Genomic DNA, 25,021 nt, shown 5'->3' with positions numbered 1-25,021 from the left:
AAATGTGTAGGAAAAGTCTACCTAAGAGGGACAAAAAATTTCTGCTTATGCATTTCCCAAGAAGCCTTTTAAGTTTCCCTTATAACTCAATGTTGATAACTAGCTGTTTCATATGTGTTGCTTATCTGTGATAATGTTACTTTTTAAAAAAGAAATTTAGCAATACAGTTCATACCCTCCTACCTAGGAAATCTATTTATGAAATCCTATGCTGTGGAAAGAAACCTAAATATAGGAAACTCTCTACACACAAAGATGCCTTTTCTATTTCAAAGAGAGGAAATACTAATGTCATCCAAACAACATCAAGGGAAGGTTAAGTTAGTAACCAACAGTTTTTGGAGACCATGTTTGTGCATTATTGTAAAAAAAGACCCAAAATCATAGACATAGTAAGATTAAATAAACACATTTTTAACAATGAAAAGAAATTCATCAAAATGCTAAAATGTTTCTTCTTGGATGATGAATCAGTAACAGATAGCCAGCCTGTATTTTATTTTAAAAGCATTTTTCCAAGGAACTTATTAAAGACATTAATAACAATTAACGAGCACACACTAGGTGCTTGACAATGCATTCAATACATTCTATGCCACATCTCAGCTAAACTTGATAACGCCATATTGTAAGTGCTCTCATTCACATTAACAGATGAAGAAACCAGCTCAAAAACTAGATGACTTGTGTAAGGCCACACAGCTGAAGAGGGAGAGTATGAGGATGCACCCAAGGCTTGACCAGCTCCACAGAATCACTTCACCTACAACATGCTGCATTGCTACCTTTTAGGGGACAATGGAGGAAAGCAGGCTTGGGTGTTAATTTACAGCTGGACAGAAACAGAGACATAAATACAAGCAGCAGTTCACAAACACATCTGGAAACTGTTCTAGTGCTTTCTATGCAAGGCTGCCCAGCCCACAGACTAACCAGCAGTGACTGAGAGCACTGAGAGGATGGAGAAAATGCAGAGAACTTTCAAGTTCAGAAATGGGATGTGGTGGACACAAATCTCACTCCTTCCCAGAAAAGCTCAAAAGCTACCTGAGCCATTAAAAGTAACAAAAGGATCTTCCCCAATTATAATTAAGAAATCTGATGCTATCGTATTGTTTTATTAAAATTTGTTGAGAAAAGTAGTGACTGAAGAGAAAGTACAAATGAAAACTCAAGCATGTGACCCGACATATATACCAAAGAAAAACTCTAAGTTCAGAAAACAAACCAGCTGATTTCAATGAACAAACACAACCGGCTTGGCTGAGGTCTGCCTTGCTCCTCCTGTCTGCTTTGTCCTGCGTTGAGAAGGTGGCACCTCAGCAAGCAAGTAAAGATGTGTTCAGACTCAGAAAACAAAACAGAAATGGATGGAGAAATGTTAAATGAAAACCAAAGCAAACAGAAGAAAATTTGTACAGATAATAACCTGCTGTGAGGAGGCAAAGCTTACAGTTTTGGGGACTTCATATGCTATCTGAGTTGACACGCCTCCCATGTCAAGAATACCCGCTGTTCTTTTACGGATAATGGCTTCGTTGCTTTCACTACCAGGAATGTTAACTTCCACGATTGCCTCATCATCTGGAAAGAACAAGACATGTTCACTGGAATGAACAAATCAGAGAACTGGGATCTGTGAAGCATCATCGTGTTTTCAGGGTACATTTCAAGCACATTTAGGCTAACTCTTACCAACTGAAATCAAGTTGAATTGTGTTAAATAGCAGCTCCTCTCTCTCTACTCCTACACACTTAACAGTGTCACAAAACTTAGCTCCCTGTTCAGCCTTTGGGTTAAACAGGAAAAAAAAGAAGAAAAAAAACCAAAAAACAAAAAACATAATTTCCAGATAGACACACTGGCTGGAAACATGACACTTACCATCTTCAATATGCTCAAACCGTCCAAGGACAAAATTGATGCCAATCCAAGCATACACACCTATAGACATTTCACAGGGTAAAGATAAGAAAAGTAAACTTTTAAAACATGTTTTATAACTCTTACGAATGTAATCTGTGCAAGCATTTCATTTACTTACTCCTTAATCTGTGAACAATCATCTGGAATACATTTGAATTGATGTTTTTATCTTTTCCTAACTTTTCCAAGAACTTTCAACCTTAACATTTATAGTTTTACATCATTTATATAGATTGAAAACAGTTCCCCAGGTCTAGTCTTTGAAATTTTTTGGGTTGTTTCCAAATACTATGTTTTGCTTTTTTTATAATATCCTACTCCTTATCAAGTTAAAACCACCCATCACTGTTTTAAAAATTCAGTTTAGCCTAGTGGTTAAGACACCCTCAACTCACAACAGACTGCTAGGGTTTCAGTCCTGTCTCCAGCTTCCTGTTAATGAAGACCCTGAGAGGCAGCAGTGATGGCTCACACAGTTGCTGTCCATTTGGGAGACCTGAACTAAGCTCCCAACTCCCAGCTTGGACCATGGCTTAGCCCTAGCCATCCTGGGCATTTGGGAAATGAACCAGAGGATGAGAGTTCTCTCTCTCCAAAAAAAAATTTTTTAAGGTTTATTTATTTATTTGAAAGGCAGAGTTACATAGAGGCAGAGGGAAAGAAGGAGAGAGAAAGAGAGGTCTTTCTTCTGCTGATTCACTCCTCAGACGGCTTCAATGGCTGGAGCTGGGCCGATCCCACAGCGGTGCAGGGCTCAAACACTTGGGCCATCTTCCACTGCTTTCCCAGGTCATAGCAGAGAACTGGACTGGAAGTGGAGCAGCTGGGACTCAAGCCGGCGCCCATGATGGGATGCCTGCACTGAAGGTGAAGGCTTTACCTGCTACAGCACAGCAGCAGCACCCCCTCAATTCTTTTTTTCTACTTACTTCATATATTGATTTCTTTACCTTTATCCCTTACATTCCCTGAGCTTCCAAGTCTAATTTCATTTTTGCGACATTTCCTACACCTAATTTTACCAGTTTTTACTGAAACCTTGATTTAAGCCATTACAGAGAAAGGTTTTTTCTCACTCCTCTCATCAAACAAGGAGAATCTGCTGAGTTTCCATGGGATACCATCGGGCATTCACCTCCCAGTCCTCACTTGGCTATTTCTGATAGCTTTTCATTTCTTAAAAAAATCTCTGTAAAAAGAGCACCCATTTTTCTTCAGTTAATAATGTGACAAATCTTATGTTGACATTGCTAAATTCCCAGGCCCCTCATTTTTTTAGGGGTGGGTTAACTGGATGGTATAACTGCTTACAAAAGTGTCCTGATTTTAATAGAGCTTATGTTGAGAAATAAAGTTTATACTTTTTTATTTTATCTTTTAATTCCATTTTCCATGACCTTTATGAAGTTCCCTTGTATTTATTAAACTAATAGACAATTTTGAAAATTTTTCAGTTTTCATTTCTAGCAAGTCATTCTCAAATAATTTCATTGATTTGTCACTTCATTCTTAAAGTAGAACAATTTTTTGAAAAAAAAAAAAAAAGAAAGAAAGAAAGAAAAAAAAAAAAGGCCAGCGCCGCAGCTCACTAGGCTAATCCTCCACCTTGCGGCGCCGGCACACCCGGTTCTAGTCCCGGTCAGGGCGCCAGATTCTGTCCCGGTTGCCCCTCTTCCAGGCCAACTCTCTGCTGTGGCCCGGGAGTGCAGGGGAGGATGCCCAAGTACTTGGGCCCTGCACCCCATGGGAGACCAGGATAAGTACCTGGCTCCTGCCATCGGATCAGCGCGGTGCGCCAGCCGCAGCGCGCCAGCCATTGGAGGGTGAACCAACGGCAAAGGAAGACCTTTCTCTCTCTGTCTCTCTCTCTCACCGTCCACTCTGCCTGTCAAAAAAAAAAAAAAAAAAAAAAAAAAGTTTTCAATGAATCCAAGTGAAAAATTTTCCTTTCCTTCTGAGTAAATCAGATTCTAAAAGTTCAATAACTGTCATAATCCTAGAAAGTCTTGTAACTTAGACAAGTAACACAAACCTTTTATATTTAAATGAGCTCAAAACATGTTCCCAAAAATTGTACTGTAGACAAACTCAATTAATTTTTAGTGGATTAATGTTTGGGTGGTAAAGATTAGTCATTTCAGTTATATAAGAAACTAATTTAGTCATTTAAAAGTTGTAATATTTCAAGGCTATTATTTGTCCAATTTGAAGTTATTAAGAGTAATTTAATAAAGTGTACACTGGAGAAAATGGGTAGGATTTAAAGGAATAGTTTCTCAAGTTTTAAGGTGAAAAACAACATACCAACCTTCTTGCTTCCCTGAAATTACTTCTGCATGAGAGTCAGAAAACAGAAAGTCAAAGTGCACAGGGATATCAGTCAGGAGGTCTTCCAGGATGGCTTTCTGCTGGCTGCAAGGCAACCCCAAAATTCACATGTTAAAATAGTACATCCTCAATCGCTCTGTTTTGAAAAGAAAAAACAAAAATCCCATGGCTCTGGTATGTCTTATATGAACAGTTAATTTGAAAGCCAAAGTAATTCATTGAAGATACTGCTTATTTTAGGAGAACAAGTTGTATGAATTAAAGGATTCCTATATGTAAAATCACAACTGCAAATATTCCTTAATTTAACAAAATAAGCTTTTTAAAAAATTTATGTATTTATTTTTGAAAGAGTTACCGAGAGAGGGAGAGACAAAGACATCTTCCACCCATTGGTTCACTACTCAAATGGCTGCAACAGTCAGGGCTGGTGGAACCAGGAGCAGGCCAAAACCAGGAGCCAGGAGCTGCATCCAGGTCTCCCTCATGAATGCCAGGGGCCCAAGTACTCAAGCCGCCTTCTGCTGCTTTCCCAGGCCATTAGCAGACAGCTGGATCAGAAATGGAATACCCAGGACTTGAACTAGCACCAATATGGGATGCCAACACTATAGGCAGCAGCTTTATCCATTATGCCATAGCACCAGCCCAAGGTTTTTTATTATTATTATTTTTTTTTAACAACAACTTTGCTGTTTATGGTCATCAGAAAGTGTAAGAATATTTGGTGGGCTCTGGCTAAGACAGGGTTAGGGAACAGTTTGCCTGTGAGCCATATAGCACCCATGCAATCATTTGGTCTGGCCCTGCAAAGGCAACCAGAGGCAGGACTAATTTTAGCTAATCAGTAGGCTAATTTTTTGAAGATTTATTTATTTGGAAAGAAGAGAGAGGGAGGAGGAGGGACAGAGAAAGAGAGATCTTCCATCTGTTGGTTCACTTCTCAAGTGGCAGCAACAGCCAGTGCTGGGCCCTGCAGGAGCTTCCTCTGGGTCTCCTACATGAGTTGTAATGGTCCAAACACTTTGACCCTCTTCCACTGCTTTTCCCAAGCCATTAGCATGGAGACAGACCTGAAGTGGAATAGCTGGGACATGAACCAGCACCTACATGGGAAACCAGCATCACAGGTAGCAGTTTAATCCACTATGCCACAATGCTGGCCCTGTAGGCAAATTTTTAGGTTGATAATTTGTATGGCTTGAGAATAAGGTTATATAAATACCCAAAAAGCCCTTGGCAGAAAAAATGTTCCCCCGCTCCAAGCTAAGGGAATAGTTCTAATACTACTCCAGGTCAGAAGAAAGAATTCTGATGAGGATGGGGATGGCAGCACATCCCCACCCACTCATCCCAGGCCACCCGTCCCCGGTCCGTGTGTGGGAGTCACCTTTCAGGAAGGACTCTCATCCCTGCTGTGCAGAGAATGTAGAGCGGTGTCTCTTTGTGTTTGGCCCGTGGCACATGCTCTGCAGCGAAGTTCAAGAGCGGAGAAATGTAGTCACTGACTTTCTCTGGAGAAGTAGCGAATTCTGAAATGCCTAGAGAAACAGGGCACTTCAGTTAACAAGGGGGTTTTTAGCGGACTTGTTATGTTTCCTCAATGTGGTGATTCGGAGAGAAATTCAAGCTATCTACTATACTTCCCTAGTTTCCAGTCTCTCTTCTTTTAAGTGCTGATGGCATTAAGTGTTCAGTCCTGTGCCCTCTTCCTATCCATCATAAAAGAACACACACCAAGAAAGCATTTACCGCGTGCCACGCACAAAGAGCTCACCCCTGACCTCAAGAAATGTGCTCCCTTTTACACAGGCAGTTTAGTTATTCCCAAGGCTGCCATCATGATCAATGTGCCACGGAGCTCATCCACATCTCCCCCCAGCCTCCAGATCAGTAAGTGGTAACTGTTCAATGGGCACTGCTGCTGCTTAACCTCACAGTCACCCTAAACTCAATAGTATTATCTACATCTGACTTCAATTTCCACTACAAATGTGTTCTTAATGCCTGTCATGTACTTTGGTAGCCCCAGCCAATGTCCTGGATAAAATCTTCCTCACCCCAAGATGCATTCTGGGTTTCAGACCACCTCTTCTCAACTCCTTACATTATTACTTCTCATCTCTTCAGACACCACCACCCACTACAGGCCTGCTGGACTGGCCCTCTAGTCTTCATTATTCCTCACCACACTCGACCCAAAGGATGCTTCTTCCTGGCTTCAAATACTTTTGTAGCTCTGCCACGCCCTCCAGATAAAGCTCAGCTCTGAGGCATACCCTACCCCCTACCCTGCATACACACCTATCCCTATCTTATCCCATTGTTCCTTCCACTCAGCTTCAGCTACTCTGAACTAACACTTCTATAATGCACCATACTCAGGCCATAGGGTCTTTGTATCTCCGGCAGGAAGAGCCTTCTTCATCCACCTCCCTATCTTCCCCAGCCCCTTTCCACCTGGCTAACTTCTTCACGTCCATTCAGCTCCTTCCTCAGTGGAAGTATTCCCTCAAATAGGGATGAGGAACGTTTTTTCTGTCAAGAGCCACTCAGATATTTATAACATCATTTGAGGGCCATACAAAATTATCAACTTAGAAATTAGACTGCTACATTTACAGAATTTCAGTTGCTTTGGCATGGCCAGACTAAATGATTTCACAGGCTTTATATGGTCAGCAGGCACATGTTCCCCATTCCTGCCCTAACAGAATCCTTAAGATGAGCTCTTGTTACACTGTATGCTCACCCCTACTCATAGCTGTATACTCACTACACCTTACCTAATTCACTTGTCTATCTCACTACAACTGGAACTTTTTCAAAGGAACAAACTGAGTCTTGTTCAAATATACGTTCCAGCATCAAACACTGCCTGGCAAATAGTAAGTGCCCAGCAAATATTTGATGAATGAGTAACTAAGTCCACATGTTATTTTCCAGCTGCCATTTAGCCTAAGACTGAGAGTAACTTAAGCAATGTAAATTTTCCTATTTCATAGATTAGGAAACTCTGGATCCAGAAAGATTAAGTGATTTATCCAAGGAATCAACAGAAACTAGAATAAAATACAAGTCTTTTGACTCCATGTGCAATGAATGCTATTTCAGTGGACACCAAGCCCCAAAGTAGCCAGTATCTATGAGATTTCTAGTTTTCTTGTACCCACAAAGGGAAGTACTATGAAAAGGTATTTTGATATCCATTTCAAGCACTTTGTAGAGTGAGAGACCTGTGAAGTCTGATTTTAATGAGGTCCTAGGCATAACCTTGCATGACGCTGTAAATATCCCTTTGTAAGCTCAACTCAAAGGCATGGAAATTTCTATCTTATTCTGAGTCCAATGTAATCAGCAATGGAACCTAATGAAATGCAATCTGCTTTACAGCATTTTATTTACTTATAAGTCTTCAGATGATTTTTTTATCAAGATCACTTGAACCCTGAAAATGCATCTAGATTATAGATATATAAAATTTAGGGGTAGGCAAATAGAAAAAACTGAGAACAATTAAGACTGAAAAAAATTAATTTTTGTTAATGGAGATTTACTGATATCAAAATACTTGTCTACAGACTCAGATTAGGTTCTCTCTTTAACCTGAAAAACAAAGTACAGATTTTGAATTTTCTGAGTAATATGTTGACACCCAGCTGCCAAAACATCAAAGAACAACTTGTTGAGGTTGCCTGAGGAAGTAAGTGGATCTGAAGAAGCAGTAGGACTCTAGGCGTCTGCATTTCATGTGAGTCAGGAACTGTTTTACAGGGACATACAGTTTATCATACTAAACTGCACATCCTTTTCACCAGTATTACTACTACGGGGGACAGTAAGTAATGATAATCACTACCAATATTCTTTGTAAAAAATTCCAATCATGGTCTTTGCTTGTTATTGTTTCTTTTTTTTTTTTTTTTTTTTTAAGGAAAAAGATTCATTTATTTATTTGAAAGGCAGAGCATCAGAGAGGGAGAGACACAAAGGGAGATGTTCCATCTGCTAGTTCACTCCCCAGATGGCTACAACAGCCAAGGATGGGCCAGGCTGAAATAAGGAGTCAGGAACATTTAATGAGGAGGCCAATGAGTATCACACACTGGCTTAGAAACTGTATTATCTTTAAGATGTAGACACAATTAGATCAGTACTTTTTAGTTCTATGATAACCATTGCTAAAAACGTTACTGGGGCATGCAATCAGGCTGCTGCTTGGGATGCCTCATCCCATAGGGGAATGCCTGGTTCGAGTCCTGACTGGTCAGCTTCCAATCCAGTTTCTACTAACATTCTGGGAGGCAATAGTGACAGCTCAAGTACTTGTGTCCTTGTCACCCACATAGGAGACTGAGATGGAGTTTCAGGTGCTTGGCTTTGGCCTGGCCCAGTCCTGGCTACTGCTGCCATTTGGTACATTGAAAGTCGGTCTTTCTCTGTCACTCTGCCTTTCAAATAAAATAAATACAATTTTTAAAATAAAATTACTCACAAAAAATCATATATGTTTATTAACTTTTTTCTTAAAAGATTTATTTATTTATTTGAAAGTCAGAGTTACACAGAGAAAAGAGAGGCAGACAGTGAGAGAGAAAGAAAGAGAGGTCTTCCATCCAATGGTTCACTCCCTAGCTGGCCAAAATGGCTGGAGTTGCGCCAATCCAAAGCCAGGAGCTTCTTCCGGGTCTCCAACGTGGGTGCAGGAGCCCAAGGACTTGGGCCACCTTCTACTGCTTTCCCAGGCCATAGCAGAGACCTGGATTGGAAGTGGAGCAGCCGGGACTCGAACCGACACCCATATGGGATACCGGCGCTTCAGGCCAGGGTGTTAACCCGCTGCACCACAGTGCCAGCCCCTGCATATTAACTTTTAAAAATGACAAATCTAGGGAGCCAGTGCTGTGGCATAGTGAGCTAAGCCTCCACTGCAGCGCCAGCATGCCATATGGGTGCTGGTTCATGTCCCAGCTGTTCCTCTTCCAATCCAGCTCTCTTCTATGGCCTGGAAAAGCAGTAGAAGATGGTTCAAGTGCTGGGCCCCTGCACCCACATGAAAGACCCGGAAGAAGCTCCTGGCTTTGGATCAGCTTAACCCTGGCTGTTGTTGTCATTTGGAGAGTGAGCCAGAAGATGGAAGACCTCTCTCTCTGTAACTCTACCTCTCAAATAAATAAATAAAAATCTTTTTTAAAAATGACAAATTTATACCAATAGACTATAGATTTTCTTGAGTTTCTTGTTATTTAGTAAATATAAATTTTCGAAGTACAGTTAATGGATTACAATGGATCCCCCCCCATAACTTCCCTCCCACTCACACCCCTCCCATCTCCTGCTCCCTCTCCCATTCCATTCACATCAAGATTCATTTTCAATTATCTTTATATACAGAAGATCAATTCAGTATATATTAAGTAAAGATTTCATCAGTTTGCACCCACACAGAAACACAAAGTGTAAAATACTGTTTCAGTACTAGTTATAGCATTACTTCACATTGGACAACACACTAAGGACAGATCCCACATGAGAAGTAAGTACACAGTGACTCCTGTTGTTGACTTAACAAATTGACACTCTTGTTTATGGCGTCAGTAATCTCCCTAGGCTCTAGTCATGAGTTGCCAAGGCTATGGAATCTTGTCATTAAGGACAGAGATCTATGGCTGCAAAATAGGAAAACTCTGCCATACTCAACATCAACTAGCAAACATTTCCGTAGACACCAAAATAAATGCTTCAGGATGTTTTTACCAAGGTGTTAGTTACCCTATGCAGAATGGAACAAAAAGGGAAAAGGAAGTGAAACCAGGAGACTTATTATTCCTGGTGTGAGCTTTGAAGTAAGCAGGTGAACAAGAGGACAGACAGGGAAAGATGTAAAAGACAGCACAGAGAATGAAAGCACAGTATCCGTCCAAGTCAGACAGTTCTTACTTACATACCGGGTTTTATTTTCATGACCACGGGCTTTCGGTTTTTGTCCCTCATTTGTCTGATATCCAAGAGATCATGAGGATTGCCATTATGCCTTGGCCAGCAATACACAAATATCCGAGACCCACTGCTTCCACAGTCTACCACGACACCGTAGTTCACATTGGGGTTATTGGTATCTGTAGCTTCAATGTCAGTGACTCGTGCCAAGTACCTTGATTAGAAAAGACCATGCTTTTATTTAGACAGAATATCATCCTAAACTGAATGGATAAGATGCAATTAACATATACCAGATCAGTGATTTCTAATCTATGTAGGAGCAGCACTGTAACATTTTTTACAATTAAAGAATCAGAAGAAAGCAAAAATGATGCTAATAAAGATAATCTAAACCAGACACCCACTTATTACTCCTTTAAGGAAGTTTAAATATATTTCAAAAAGCAAACCACTATTTCCAGTCTACCAGAGTTAACTCAAAAATCAGCTTAAAACACATTACCCCAAAAAACTGTTATTCCAGGGCCTCTTAAAATATGGATTTGGTGGTCAGGAGTTAGCCAGTTTCAAAGTTCAATTTTTTTCAAGTAATCATTCCTTTTTTGTTTTGTCTGCACAGTTTTTCAAAAAACTTTACTTTGACTTGCAACACTCAGATACAGATGGAAAAGTACATTTGACTGATAGACAAAAAGTGCTCACAATGAGGCTAGCGTTTTGGTGTGTTGGGTAAATCAACGGAGGAAGATCTCTGTCTCTCCTTCTAACTCTGACATATAAATAAATACATAAATAAATAAATAAATAAATAAAAAATAAGATAAAATAAAATAAAATAGATAGATAGATAAGATAGTGCTCACAGCTCTGTAGCATTTGTCTGTGAGATCAGCCAGGATGCAGAGTTTAATTTTTCCTGTCATGCTGTATTCAGTACAGAATCCATCCTACAGTCACATGATCTTTAAATTCCAACCTAGCCCCCAAAGTCTTGAAGCCATAAATTAAGGTGTCATTGTTTGAAAGCTTGTATCCCCTCCAAATGCCTACGCTGAAAATCTCATCAGCAATGTGCTGCTCCTAGGAAGCAGGGATTCTGCAAGGCAACAAGATCACAGGGGTAGAGACCTCAGAGATGAGTGAGCGCCACACCCCTTTCCATCAGGTGAGGACACAGCGAGAGCCACAAACAGTGCCTCACTAGAGAAAGTCTGCTAGCACCTTGACCTTAAACGTCCCAGTCTGCAGAACTATGAAAAGTACATTTCTGCTGTATGTAATCCACACTGTCCAGGTATCCTGTCAGAGCCAAGACAGAATGTATGGCATCCCACCCAAAAAACAAATGTTTTTGCCTCTTACCTTTGAAATTTCTTGTCTCTCGTCAGCCGCCCATACTTATTTCGGATTATGACAACCGAAAAGTATAAAAGAGAAACAGCCGCAGCCAGAATGCTAATGACAACAATCTGGCGTAAATTGGTGTTCAGAATTCGAGGACACCCCACCGGAGAGATGCTAAAATGCCAAGAAGCAGGAAAAAGACAGGAAATGCTGATCCTGAAATTCCAAAAAAAAAACAGATTTTAAAACAATACACTCAAAGGAAGACCTTTCTCTCTGTCTCTCTCTCTCACTGTCCACTCTGCCGGTCAAAAGAAAAACAAAAAACAAAAAACAATATACTCAAAAGAAGCCTCCCTTCACACAACTGAGCTGTAGTAAGACACCCCGTGCGAGCTGCCCTATGAGCATTTTCCTGCATGCAGGTATCCACACACCAGCACCCTTCCTGTCAGTCTTTGGCGGCAGAATTCATTATTAAAAACGGATTTGAATGAGAATTAGCCCCTGATGCTTGGGATAATTTCCCTGTTTCCTCCTGTTCTTAAGAGCATTATGTTGATTTGTATTTTACTCCACTTCGTTCCAAAAAGAATTAGAGATAGATTAAAGAATAAATTCAAGGGGCCAGTACTGTGGCACAGCGGGCTAATGCCCTGGCCTGAAGCACTGGCATCCCATATGGGCGCCAGTTCAAGTCCCGGCTGCTCCACTTCCCATCCAGCTCTCTGCTATGGCCTAGAAAAGCAGTAGAAGATGGCCCAAGTCCTTGGGCCCCTGTACCCACATGAGAGACCCAGCAGAAGCTCTTGGCTTTGGATTGGCGCAGCTCCGGCCATTGCAGCAAACTGGGGAGTGAACCATCGGATGGAAGACCCCAGTCTCTCTCTCTGCCTCTCCTCTCTCTTTGTAACTCTGACTTTCAAATAAATAAATAAACAAATCTTTTAAAAAAAATAACAATTTCAATAAAATACATAAAGTGATAATGAAATCAGATTTAATGATGATGAAACCAATGGGAAATTCCTTATGTAAAAACCCACACTGTAAGGTAGGCATGCAAATGCAAATGAGCATTCTAGTGGCCAAAACATTGTCCATTAGATTAGAAATGTATAACCAGTTCAACAGGAATAATATTTCCTTAACACTGAATTCCAAGGTGGATTTCTCCCAAATGACTCACTAATGGGAGAAAATAGTATCTTTATCAACATCCTCGTGACAAAGTCAATAAATGAATTGGTATGTCCTTTGTTTTTAAGAATATTCCTGAGACATTTTTGAAAATAAGTGGAACTTTTCTTCTCAGTTTCTGTCAGGAATGAGAGATTCATTTAAAATACTTTAAAAATAAATGTCACTGCCTTTACGAGGAATTTTACGGTTTGACAATTAATTTCTACCCTTGGCTTTTAAGCGTATGCTTCATGGACTAAAACACTCACTGAACAGGGAGGTAATTCTGCTAACCCAGTGGAATTTTCCACTTGTAGTTCTTGGTCTCCAAGGAGTTCTCGGACTGCTACATGGTGTTTATCCTCTTCCTCCCTACACTTCACAAGCTACAGTTATCTGTGCTCAACCTACCGTGCTTGAGCATCCCAGCATGCACACCCTGGCCACAATCTACACTAATCCTGTTATAACCCATCTGTGTTATCGCGTGCTTTCTGTGACAGGAGCCCCAGCAGGCCCTGGAAGAATCAAGGTGTTAAATAGAAGTGCAGCATATCTTCCCACATTTTTCATGGGGGCATTTAGATTTTTTTCCCTCTCAAGAACTGTTTGTGGGCCGGTGTTGTGGCTTAGCAGATAAAGCCAATGCCTGCAATGCCAGTATACCATTTGGGAGTCAGTTTGTGTCCTGACTGCTCCACTTCCGAGCCAGCTCCCTGCTAATGACCTGAGAAAAAGCAGAAGGTGGCCCAAGTGCGTGGGCCCCTGCACCCATGTGGGAGATCCAGATAAAGCTTCTGGCTCTGGGCCTCAGCCTGGCTCAGCCTGGCTATTGCAGCCACTTGGGGAGTAAACCAGCAGATGGAAGATCTCTCTCTCTCTCTCTCTCTCGATCTTTCTCTTTCTCTCTCTGTAACTCTGTCTTTCAAATTAAAAAAAAAAAAAAAAAAAAAGACCTGTTTCCACAGCACCATAATCTCAGGTCTTACAGCGAAGTGACTAGGCCCATTACTCACCTCCCCATATCGAAGGGCCAGCAACCAGACAGTGTTGGAGGAGTCAGCTCTTCCCATACACTATAGAAACAGCAATGGAGTCCTCATGGAGTTAGAGTCTTGGCTGTTCAGGGAAGTAAGTAAAATCACAAAGACAGCACAATGCAAACACCCCTCTTTATCAGGTGTGTGCTTAAATCTAACCACACCTAATCTGGCCATGGTCCTGCACTGAAACCACTGAAAGGGTTGATTCTGAGCAACACATCTCAAAGTTAATCTCATAATGTCAGAGATACAAGCCTAAATCGAGGTAACTGCCTGGGGGTCAGCATTGTGGCACAGTAGGTTAAGGCTCCTCCTGCGGCACCAGTATCCCATGTGGGCGCAGGTTTGTGTCCTGGCTGCTCCTCTTCTGATCCAGTTCTCTGCTAATGGCCAAGGAATGCAGTGGAGGATGGCCCGAGTGCTTGGGCCTCTGTACCTATGTGGGAGACCTGCAAGAAGTTCCTGGCTCCTGACTTTGTATTGGCCCAGCTCTGGCCATTGTAGCCACTTGGGGAGTGAACCGGTGAATGGAAGACCTCTCTTTCTGTCTCTCCCTCTTTCTGTAACTCTGCCCCTCAAATAAACAAATGTTTAAAAAGAGAGAGAGATGAGAGAGTACTAGTTAATACTCTACCCAAAGCATCTCTGTGATCAGAACTATCAGGACATCTAATAGGTCTTAAATACCTTATTGTACTCAGTGTTGAAGAAGATGTAGGGTGGAGGTAAGCAGTAGGCAGAAAGATTAACTGACTGGGCATCTAAATATGCAGTCACCTGACAAACATCACTGACACTTCTCTTTTATGTACAACGAATCATGCAAGGTGTTATGCCCCTAGGTGTTTCCTGTCCTTTCTACCACTCTCACTTCTCCAGCCCGGAGACCTCAAATCACAGACAAGGTAGGGGCTTCCAGCCAGGGCCTCCCTCCCACTTGCTAGAGTCACAGGATGTTTTTGAGCCTCTTTCTTGGTCTCTCAACCTCCACAGGCCTCTCAAAACACTGGTCTCCTCCAGCCTAGGCTCTCAAATCTTGCTAAAGATTCTTCAAGCTTCTTCCTACTCTATTGATCTTGTTGGCTGTTAACATTCCACAGGCTTCTCTCTAATCCACATTCAAGTCTCCTCTAACTCCAGTCCCTGTTCCTGGTCAGCCTCATCACAGCTGCAATGAACAGACTGCTAAGAAATCTCTGTACCCCAGACTTTTCTGGGCCACCTTATATACATCTTAAGCTCCCTAGGAGCTGTCTGCATCTGAAAGTTGCACAGGACAATGAAGAATATTCTAAAACTTAAGTTTTGAAGTACAATCTCCACTCTCATTTCTCCCAACCTGCTCCTCTTCCCTCACAGCCCCAATCTGCATTCTACCAAGTTGCTCAAATCAAAAGCTACAGACTTGCCTGACCTCTGCCTCTCCTTTGCCTTCCAGACTCAATTTCTAAGGATTCCTTCCCTTGCTTTAATCTCTCCTTATCTAAAACCTACCCTTTCTCATCATCACTTTTGTCTGAGCTCAGGCTCTGTTCTTTCCCCTGTCTTAGCAGAGCAGCGGCCTAACTGGTCTTCCACAGGCAGCCTCCACTCAGGCTCTCAGCAGCTCCCTCCAACACCCTTAGGCTCAAATTCTTCATCCGAAGTAGGTATCCACCCCAGCTTCTGTATTCAAAATCCTCCAGTGGCTCCCAAAGCACTTCAAGTAAACACCAAGGTCTGCACTCTGACCTTGAGTCTCTGGAAAAGCCCCAGTCTCTGGAAACCTGTTAAACTCTGACCTCACCATCTCCTCTCTCGCCTTCCTTCTACTACATCTTCACTGGCATCCTCACCATTTTCAAAATGCTAGGTACTTTCTGGTCTCAGGGCTGTGAACTTGTAGCTCCCTGCTTGGTGGTAAACCGCACAGCTCACTTTTTCATTCCTTTCAGGTCTTTACCCAAATGCCACCTTCTCAGGGAGCTTCCACGGCCACGTGATCACTAACTGCAAACCCTCCCCTAACCCCAGCTCCTCTCCCCAATTTCGCTTCTCTCCTTCACATTGACTCCTTTGTTAAATACTTACATGGTGTTTACTAGACTGCAGCCCCACTGCAAACACTTCGCAAATACATGCTAAGTTTAGTCCTCCTAACAACCAACAAGGTAGGTGTGGAGGTCACCTGGGCCCTTGGCAATAAGGAAGCCCCCTAGTAAAAGCCCCCAGCAATGAGGAAAGCACTAGTTATGGAAAAGCCCCCAGCCAGTGGAAAGGAGCCCAAGATATGTACCTTCCAGATTATAAGGCACATCACAGCAGCTGACAGCCAACTGTTGACACTACTCCCTGGCCTGTATTTTAATAAATCCAGCTCGTCTCACTCCTCTCTGTGTTCTATTGCTGGTGAATTCCTTCAGCACCTGCCACACCGGCCTCAATTGTTAGCTTCCCGCGACAATAGGTACAACTATCAAAACACTTTATAAGAAGGAGGTACCTTCCTCTGAAGGGAGGAGAGAACCTCCACTTTGACTGTGACCTTGTCTAAACAAGATAAGAGTCGGAGAACTCAGAGGGCTTCCATAGCCTTGGAAACTCATGACTGGAGCATAGGGAGATTACTGATGCCATAGACAGGAGTGTCAATTGGTAAAGTCAACAACAGGAGTCACTGTGCACTTACTCCTCATGCAGGATCTCTGTCCTTAATGTGCTGTACATTGGGATTTAATGCTATAACGAGTACTCAAACAATATATTTCACTTTGTGTTTCTATGGGGGTGCAGACTGTTGAAATCTTTACTTAATGCATACTAAACTGATCTTCTGTAAAAAAAAAAAAAATTATCAATTCCCAACTTGACTCTCACTGGGATTAAACATGACAATAGGTCTAATCTGATTTCATCATCATTTAAAAAAATCATCTATTATTTTTCACTTTATGTTTCTGTGTGGGAGCAAACTGTTGAAATCCTTACTTAATGTGTGCTAGGCTGATCTTCTGTATGTTAAGACAATTGAAAATGAATCTTGATGTGAATGGAAGGGGAGAGGGAGTGGGAGGGGGGAGGGTTGTGGGTGGGAGGGACGGTATGGGGGGGAAGCCATTGTAATCCATAAGTCGTACTTTGGAAATTCATATTCATTAAATAAAAGTTAAAAAAAAAAACACTTTATAGATGAGGCAGAGAGGCTAAGTAACTGTCTAAGGCCACATAGCTAATAAAAGGTAGAGATGGGAATCCATGCTCACCCTGTCTGCTGACACAGTGTGTTTGCATTTCTCTCGGTCCTGTGTCTCCTCTTCTACAATGTGAGCTCTCCTATGAGGGTCAGACTCAAGTCTGCTTGGCTAAGCACTGTACCCCCAGCACGGCAAACCTTAAGAAAGGATCTAGCAAGAAGTCAAGGTTCAGAGTTCCGGGACTCAAAAAGGTTCAGAAACTAGAGGTGCCTTTCCCAAACACAGAAATCTCCTCCTGCCAACTTTTCTCTCTTACTCTGAGAAAACATCTTAACTCCTTAAGTTGTAAAATATTCCCATAAGGACCTAATTCTGCACTGCTTAATAGTGTAACTACTTGTCACATAATGGCTAAAGTAACTGAAACAAAATTAAAAATCACGTTTCTGAGAGTGGGAGTTTGATGCAATGGCTTAAGTCACTTCTTGGGATACCTTCATTCTACACTGCAGTGCCTGATCCAAGTCTGGCTACTCCACTTTCAATCCAGTTTCCAGATGTGTGTCACAGCTCAAGTACTTGATTCCCTACGTCTCACGTGGGAGACCTGGATGGCTCCTGGCTTCATCTGACCTAGCCCTGGATGTTGGCACTTTGGGAGTGAACTAGTGGATGGAAGATTTTTCTCTCTCTCCCTTTCAAATAACAAATCAATAAAAATTTAAAAATACATCAAATTCCTCAGCTGCAACAACCATTATTTCAAGGGTTCAGCAGCTACCTGTAGATCTGCACTAGTCCATCCAGATGTATAAATAACACAGAAATCACTGTAGAAAGTTCTTTGGACAGCACTGAGTTCCCATCTAATCATCTGATAGATCGCTGATTGTACCCTAAACTCCTGCAATCCTACACACAGCTGTGGACCCTGAGGGACCGCACATTCCCCAGCAACTGTACAAGGCATTCCCATGTATCTCTCCACATAGAAATCAAGTGTGATTCTGAGATTCCCTAATCCTCCTATCTCCAGACTGCTTGCTTACCACAGCAGTGGGCTCTAGCACTGGACTTCGCTTGATTTTCTCATGACATGGCAAGTCCCACTAAGGACAGAGACACGCTCTGGCTCTTCTGTTTCCTGGTGACCAGCACCTGCTGCAGATGTAATTTGTAATGCCTGGATTATAAATTTGTAACCACACATTGTTTGGAAGGCACAGTTACAGAGAGGCAGAGGTAGAGAGAGAGAGGGAGAGAGAGAGGTCTTCCATCTACTGGTTCACTCCCCAGAGGACCAAAACATCTAGAGCTACACCAATTCAAAGCCAGGAGCCAGGAGCTTCTTCTGGGTCTCCCACATGGGTGCAGGGGCCCAAAGACTTGGACCATCTTCTACTGCTTTCCCAGGCCATAGCAGAGAGTGGGATAGGAAGTAGAGCAGCCGGGACTCAAACCAGCGCCCATTTGGGATGCTGGCACTACAAGCAGTGGCTTTACCTACTACATCACAGCACTGGCCCCTAGAATAAATCTTCAAAAATTTACAATACAATAAAGGAGACAAAATGCATAAAGACACAATAGAGTAAAAAGGATTAATGTCTATCTGACAAAGGGGGGGAACTACTGTAATTAATTTGAATTTTGATAGAATATTCATTTTGTACCATGTACCTAAAATATAGGACAAACATTTCCAATTTGAAAGTTTACACAAAAAGTGAAAAAAAATGGGAAACGGGTGCTTATCCTAGCAGATAAGATGTCAGCATCTCACATCTCAGTGCGTGGGTTCAATCCTCAGCTCTGGTTCTTGACTCCAGCTTTCCAGCAACACAGTGGTGTTGGCTCAAGTAAATGAGCTCCTTCCTACCAGCCACACCAGATAGCTGGTTGTGTTCCCTGCTCCTTCCTGGCTTAGACCTCTGCCCAAGCCAGCTGTTGGGGGCATTTGAATAGACCTGCAAATGGCAGCTTTCTCTGTGGATCACAAAGAGAGAATAAAATGGAGGAGTGTGAAGGCAGGCCCTTAGCACATGGGTTAAGCTGCTGGTTGAGACAGTGCATCTTATCCTAGAACACCTGCGTTTAAGTCCCAGCTTAGCTCTTGATTCCAGCTTCCTGCTAATGCAGACACTGGGAGGCAGCAGATAAAGGCTCAAGTAGTTGAATCCCTGCCACCTAGACTGAATTTCTGGCTCCTGGTTCACTCCAGTCCCAGTTGTTGTGGGTATATGGGGTGTGAACCAGCAGATGGAACCTATGTCTTTAATTAAAACAACAGCAAAAAAAAAAAAAAAAAAAAAAACTGAGTAAAAAGGTATGTCAATTATCAAGATGTTTAATGAATTTCAGTATGTTTTTATAAAGTAGCTAACTTTCAGCTTTTGAATCTAGTAAGATTACCATATCACACCTTTTATTAGAATTCCAATGCATCATAAACTTTAATATTAAAATATCCTTTTAGAGGTGGGATTAAAGTGTGGGTAAATATTTATGCAAGCTTAAAATGAGTAAGGTCTTTCTACAGATGACATCAATGCCTCAAACCATAAGTCAAAGAAACTATGTCTACCAGTTTAAAACTTCAGTGTGCTTTAAATTCCCTCCCCAACAACAACAGGCTTGGGAAGAGTACTTGTAACATTCACAACAAAAGGTAAATATATAAAAAGGTGTAATAAAGGAATTTTTGGAAAACATAAACAGGAAAAACTGCAATGGAAATTGGAAGATAACAAAATAATACAAATGGTTGATAAAATATAACTTCATTGGCATTCAGAAAAATATGAATATAAACAAGACTGTGCAGCCATCAGAGTGGCTGAGACTTAAGCCTGAGGATACTTTGCTAGCAAGGGGGTGGGAAAAAGGTCATCAAGCATGGTTGGTGTGAATCTACATAGGTACTAACCTCCTGGTCATGGACATGAACATTTTGAAGATGCTACATTATTATGAAGTCCTATCAACTCTTCCTTGAATGTTACACGTCTAAGAGGACCACAGAAGATACCACAACCTCAAGACCTCTTGATCTATCACCTACCTTCTGCCTCTACTGTGAATGCTTTTTGTAAAATACTGCTTTGAAAATAAGACAGCTCAAGAAGCTTTTAGAAACCTATGGGCCAACACCAATCTCCTTGTGAAGCACCTGAAGCCCTCCACCCACCAAGGGTCACACCTTATCTCACCAACCTTCTCTGGCCACTCAGATAACATCTCTCTGCTCTAGTGAGGAAGCTGTCTTCTGTCCACACAAGCTGTTCTCAAGCCTGCCTCTGGCCTCAGATAACATTGCTTCCTCCTAGCTAGCATCTTGCTGTCAATATTAACACTTCTTTACAGCAGAGGTCCACATTTTTCTTTCTCACTATTTAACTTCATATACTTCCTAGTGTTTCCCCCCACTTCAAATCTCTCTATTATGTACAGTCTATTTTGAATAAATATATACAGAATATAAATTCTTAAGTCGACTTTCACGCAAGTCTCTTCTTACTTGACTATATCTATTCAAGGCCCACATCACACACTTCCTATTAGGACTGGGAAAATGTAAGCCAGACATTCAACATGCAACACAGTTAATAAACCAGTTAACACAGAGAAATAGAAAATTAAACAGCTTATAAAATAAGTGTTCTATAATTCTGCTTATGTGCCAACAGGAACTGACAAGCTCTGGTACAAAGACCAAGATAACATCAAACTCAACACTAAGAATATGATTCTTTTAGGCCTGCTGGGTAGTAAGATTTTCATAACAAAGCAAAAGATGAGACTGCAATGTGAAAATAAACCGGGATTTGAGCCTCTAATTCAGAAATCTTTAGCTACCGCTAGTTTACGGTCTAGCATGGACAGTTCCTGGATTACAAGGCTTTTGCTTCCTGGAAACAATTGTTCTCTCAAATTAGCCAGCACCTGTGTCCCTCTAACTGGGGTCTCGGGCGCTCTGCGGGTTCTGGGACATACTCCAGAGAATAAACAGAATGGTCCCTTTAAAAGGAATCCATGCATTGCTCAAGCTGAGAAACACCGCTAAGCATCATCACTTCATCGCCCAATTAGCAGCATTTTTGCAAGGAGAAATTAAAACGAAAGTTAGTCAAAGCAGAGCACGGGAAAAATGATGCTGAACACGCCAACGTCAGGAGTCGAGGCGGCAGGCAGGGCCAACGGGGTCCTGGGGGCAGCACCCGCTCCTCCCTGGCCAGGTGCTTCTAGCAAGGGAGAGAAAATCCGGAGTGGACACGGCAGGAGGCGCGACGGCACGACCGCCGCCAGGATTCACCCGCCAGGGGCGAGGGGACAGCACCTGTCACCCACGGGCGCCCGGATGTGGCCGCGAGGCCTGGCGGCGGAGGACGCCCCGCGGGGGCTGGCGGGCAGCAGCGGTAGAGGACTGGAGGCGCGCAGAACTCGGAGCGAGTCCTCGGGAGCCAGCACCGAGCGGCTCGTCCGCGGCCCGCCCGCCCCCGCCGGCCTCCACGCTCCGACCGCCTCGCGTCGGGCCGCCCGCCCTCCCCTCGCCCGCGCCGGGAAGGCGACCTCACCTGCTCGGCAGGCGGGGGCTCCCGGATACGGGGGGCCGCGAGCGGGCAGCATCGCTGCCACCTCAGCAGTCCACGACACAGCCCCGCTTCCCCCGGGCTTCCGCTCCTTTCCGGGCGCTGCACGCCCGCCCGGTCCGCGCGGTGGCGTCGCGTCACAGCCCGCGCCCGGAGCGCGCACGCTGTCGGCGGGACGGCGCACGCCGAAGGGCGGGCCGTGCGCCCGGGGGCGGGGCCAGGGCGGGGATGATTGGCATCGGAACCGGGGCCGGTTTCGCCCGCCGCAGGTTGCAGATCCACCGTGAATGCAAGACGTGCAAGTGGTGTCACGGAAGTTCCCCGCACTGTGGGGCTAGCCGCTCTGATTGTCAGCGAACCCCAGAGTGCTAATGACACCGCAGTTTATCTTTCCTTACTGCTCCTGAGGATTTTAGAAAATAAAAACCCAGGGAAAACTAGGCATTGTTGCTGACTCCTGACAGTTTGACAGCTTTGCTAGTAAGTATTCCTCGTTTACAGACAGGGAAATGAAAGATCCAACTCCTTAAATGACCATCTTGGGGGCTACATCCCTGCCCCCAAATTTCGTGTATTAGAGCCCATTCTGGAGGAGATACACCGCTCATCCTCCCTTACCAAGACCAAGACCAGAAATGAGAAATGGCTTTTTTTTTTTTTTTTAGATTTACGTATTTAGTTGAAAGGCAGAGTTACAGAGAGTCAGAGGCAGAGGCAGAGAGAGGTCTTCCATCCACTGGTTCACTCCCCAGATGGCTGTAATCGCCGGAGCTGAGCCGATCCAAAGTCAGGAACCAGGAGTTTCTTCCTGGTCTCCCACGCAGGTGCTTCTACTGCTTTCCCAGGCCATACCAGAGAGCTGGATCAGAAGTGGGGCAGCCGGGACTTGAACCAGCACCCATATGGGATGCTGGCACTGCAGGCGGTGGCTTTACCCACTACACCACAGCTCCAGCCCCCTGCAATGGGTCTAAGAAGAAATAGGGTGATGAGCACAGTTCCTGAGGTTGATCTCATGAACTGTTCTCAGCTCAACACCTATCCCACCCCACCCACCAGGTCAATAGTAACCTGCCTTGATTCACAGAGCTTTGCACTTGAGTGCTGAGACAATGGGGATTACGGCTTGCATCCTTCTTCCCCTCTGTGCACAGGTGAGTATACTGGGGCCCGGAGACAGGAAGTGGCCAACCGGCCCTGCTACCTTTTAAAAATTTATTTGAAAAGCAGAGCAATAGAGAGAAGGAGAGACACAGAAAGAGAGAGACCTTCCATCCACTGGCTCACTCCCCAAATGACTGTAAGAGCCAGATGTTGACCAGGTCAATGCTAGGAACTAGAACTCCATTGTGTTCTAGGAGGGAGGCAGGGGCCCAAGTAGTTAGAGCATCTTCCACTGCCTTCCCAGGTGCATTAACAGGAAGCTTGATCAGAAGAGAAGCAGCCAGGACTTGAACCCACACTCTGATATGGGAAATCGGATGTCACTGTCACAAGTGGTGGCTCCACCTGCAGTGCACTATCACCAGGCCCCAGCACTGCCGCTTTAAAACAGGTTTTTTTAGCAAGAGCCCTTGAAACATCTACTCTATTCTGTTTATCAAGGTAAAACTCAGTTGGACAGAACGGGCTGTTCTACCATTATAGGGCAGAATCCTTAGTCTAGCACAAGTTTGTGTCCCCTCTTCCTCCTGGTCGTGTCTGTGAATTCAGCTACTTTTCATGCAGGGGTTTTCGACATAGATACTGACTTTTTAATATTTTTCCACATCTGAATCATGAAACCCCAAAAGCTTAAAGCCAAAGGATCTGTAGAAACTGGTCCCATTCACTTCCTTTTATAGTTACGGAACCCGGAACTCAAAGAGGCTAAGTGACTTGCTCAACACCTGTTGGAGGCAAAAGGGGAACAGAATGGGTGATTCCTGCCTCACTGCTCCTTTCTGGCAATCTATTGTCATAAAGAAATTACCAGTTTGGATGATGTACACAATCAAAAACCCTGTGACATGTACCCAAGACCAGCACTGAGAAGCTGAAGTAGTTGGCCACCAACATACTCTGATTTTATATCTATCTTTCAAAATTGTTAGCAACTGAGGTACTGCTCTGAGCTATGGTAGTCTCTCTTAAGGAAGCCCCTGCTAAAATGCAAGACTAGTATGCACTATTACACTATCTGTACTTGCTGATCATTCATATGCAATCACTTTCTTTTTTTAAATTTTTATTTATTTGACAGGTAGAATCATAGACAGTGAGAGAGAGAGAGACAGAGAGAAAGGTCTTCCATCGTTATTTCACTCCCCAAATAGCCGCCACGGCCAGCGCTGCACCGATCCGAAGCCAGGAGCCAGGTGCTTCTTCCTGGTCTCCCATGCGGGTTCAGGGGCCCAAGCACTTGGGCCATCCTCCGCTGCCTTCCCAGGGCACAGCAGAGAGCTGGACTGGAAGAGGAGCAACTGGGACTAGAACCTGGTGCCCATATGGACTGCCAGCGCCGCAGGCGGAGGATTAACCAAGTGAGCCACGGCGCTGGCCCGCAATCACTTTCTAATAAGAGCTAGGAAATATTAACGTAAGAATGCATAAATGCATTAATGCTCTCCTAGGGCTGCTATAACAAAACACCTTAACTGGGTGAGTTAAAGCAAGAGAAATCTGTTATCTCCCAGGTGTAGGCAAGGAGCCTGGCTTCAAGGTACTAGCAGGGTTGTACTCTCTCTCTGAAGACACTGGAGTGTATCCTCCTTTGCCTCCTCCTGGATTCTGGTGGTTGCTGGCAATACTTGGTCTTTCTCAATTCACAGATGCCTCTCTTCAGTCTCTGCCTCTGGTGGCCATGGCATTGCTTCTGTGTGTGTCTCTGGGCCCAAATGTCCCCATTAAGTTACCAGTCACAGTAGATTTAGGGCCCACCCCATCTAGTGTGATTTCATCTTAGCTTGGTTATATATTCAAAGACCGTATTTCACAGGTTCCAAGTGGACATGAATTTTTGGGAAACACAATTCAACACAGTGTATGAAAGGATTATCCTAGTCTAGGTCATCAAGGAGAGCTGCTCGGAGGAGGGGATGCTTGAAGTCATACCTCTGGGATGAATGAGAATCTGCTGGAAGAATGAACCTGCACATCTCTGAAAGAGTAGACAGTGGAAATGGTATAAAGGTCCAGATATGTTTATTCTCACTTATTAAGAAAAGAAATGAGGGACTGGCACTGTGGCGTAGCAGGTAAAGCTGCCGCCTGCAGTGCCGGCGTCCCATACAGGTGCTAGTTTGAGTCCTGGCTGCTCTATTTCTGATCCAGTTCTCTGCTACGGCCTGGAAAAGCAGTGAAAGATGACCCAAGTCCTTGGGTTCCTGCACCCACCTGGGAGACCTGGAAGAAGCTCCTGGCTCCTGGCTTTGGATTGGCCCAGCTCCAGCTGTTGCAGCCATTTGGGGAGTAAACCAGCAGATGGAAGACCTCACCATTTGCCTCTGCCTC

General features: G+C 43.6%; 1 protein-coding gene across 11 annotated transcripts in view; it reads right to left on the bottom strand.

Moving 5' to 3' along the window:
• Positions 1 to 21,698, bottom strand: part of ENTPD4 (ectonucleoside triphosphate diphosphohydrolase 4) — a 34,802-nt gene extending 13,104 nt beyond the window's left edge. Inside the window, exons 1-9 of one of the 11 annotated variants that reach the window (XM_089325474.1) lie at positions 21,515 to 21,692; positions 13,741 to 13,843; positions 11,561 to 11,758; positions 10,204 to 10,409; positions 5,646 to 5,796; positions 4,236 to 4,339; positions 1,886 to 1,945; positions 1,454 to 1,584; positions 1,229 to 1,347 (exon numbers count right to left, since the gene is read on the bottom strand). In XM_089325474.1, coding sequence (XP_089181600.1) covers positions 1,229 to 1,347; positions 1,454 to 1,584; positions 1,886 to 1,945; positions 4,236 to 4,339; positions 5,646 to 5,796; positions 10,204 to 10,409; positions 11,561 to 11,758; positions 13,741 to 13,748 — 977 coding nt within the window. In that variant the 5' untranslated portion in view covers positions 13,749 to 13,843; positions 21,515 to 21,692. Of the gene's footprint in view, positions 1 to 1,228; positions 1,348 to 1,429; positions 1,585 to 1,885; positions 1,946 to 4,235; positions 4,340 to 5,645; positions 5,797 to 10,203; positions 10,410 to 11,560; positions 11,759 to 13,740; positions 13,844 to 21,514 lie in introns of all 11 variants that reach the window. The other 10 variants (XM_008249546.5, XM_008249562.5, XM_002709315.6 and 7 more) reach the window with 10 other exon arrangements.
• Between the last annotated feature and the right edge of the window lie 3,323 nt (positions 21,699 to 25,021).

This window comes from Oryctolagus cuniculus, chromosome 2 (assembly GCF_051225735.1).
Source record: "Oryctolagus cuniculus isolate XC-2025 breed Fujian yellow rabbit chromosome 2, ASM5122573v1, whole genome shotgun sequence".
NCBI classification, from domain to species: domain Eukaryota; kingdom Metazoa; phylum Chordata; class Mammalia; order Lagomorpha; family Leporidae; genus Oryctolagus; species Oryctolagus cuniculus.
This window is presented reverse-complemented; position numbering and strand designations above follow the sequence as displayed.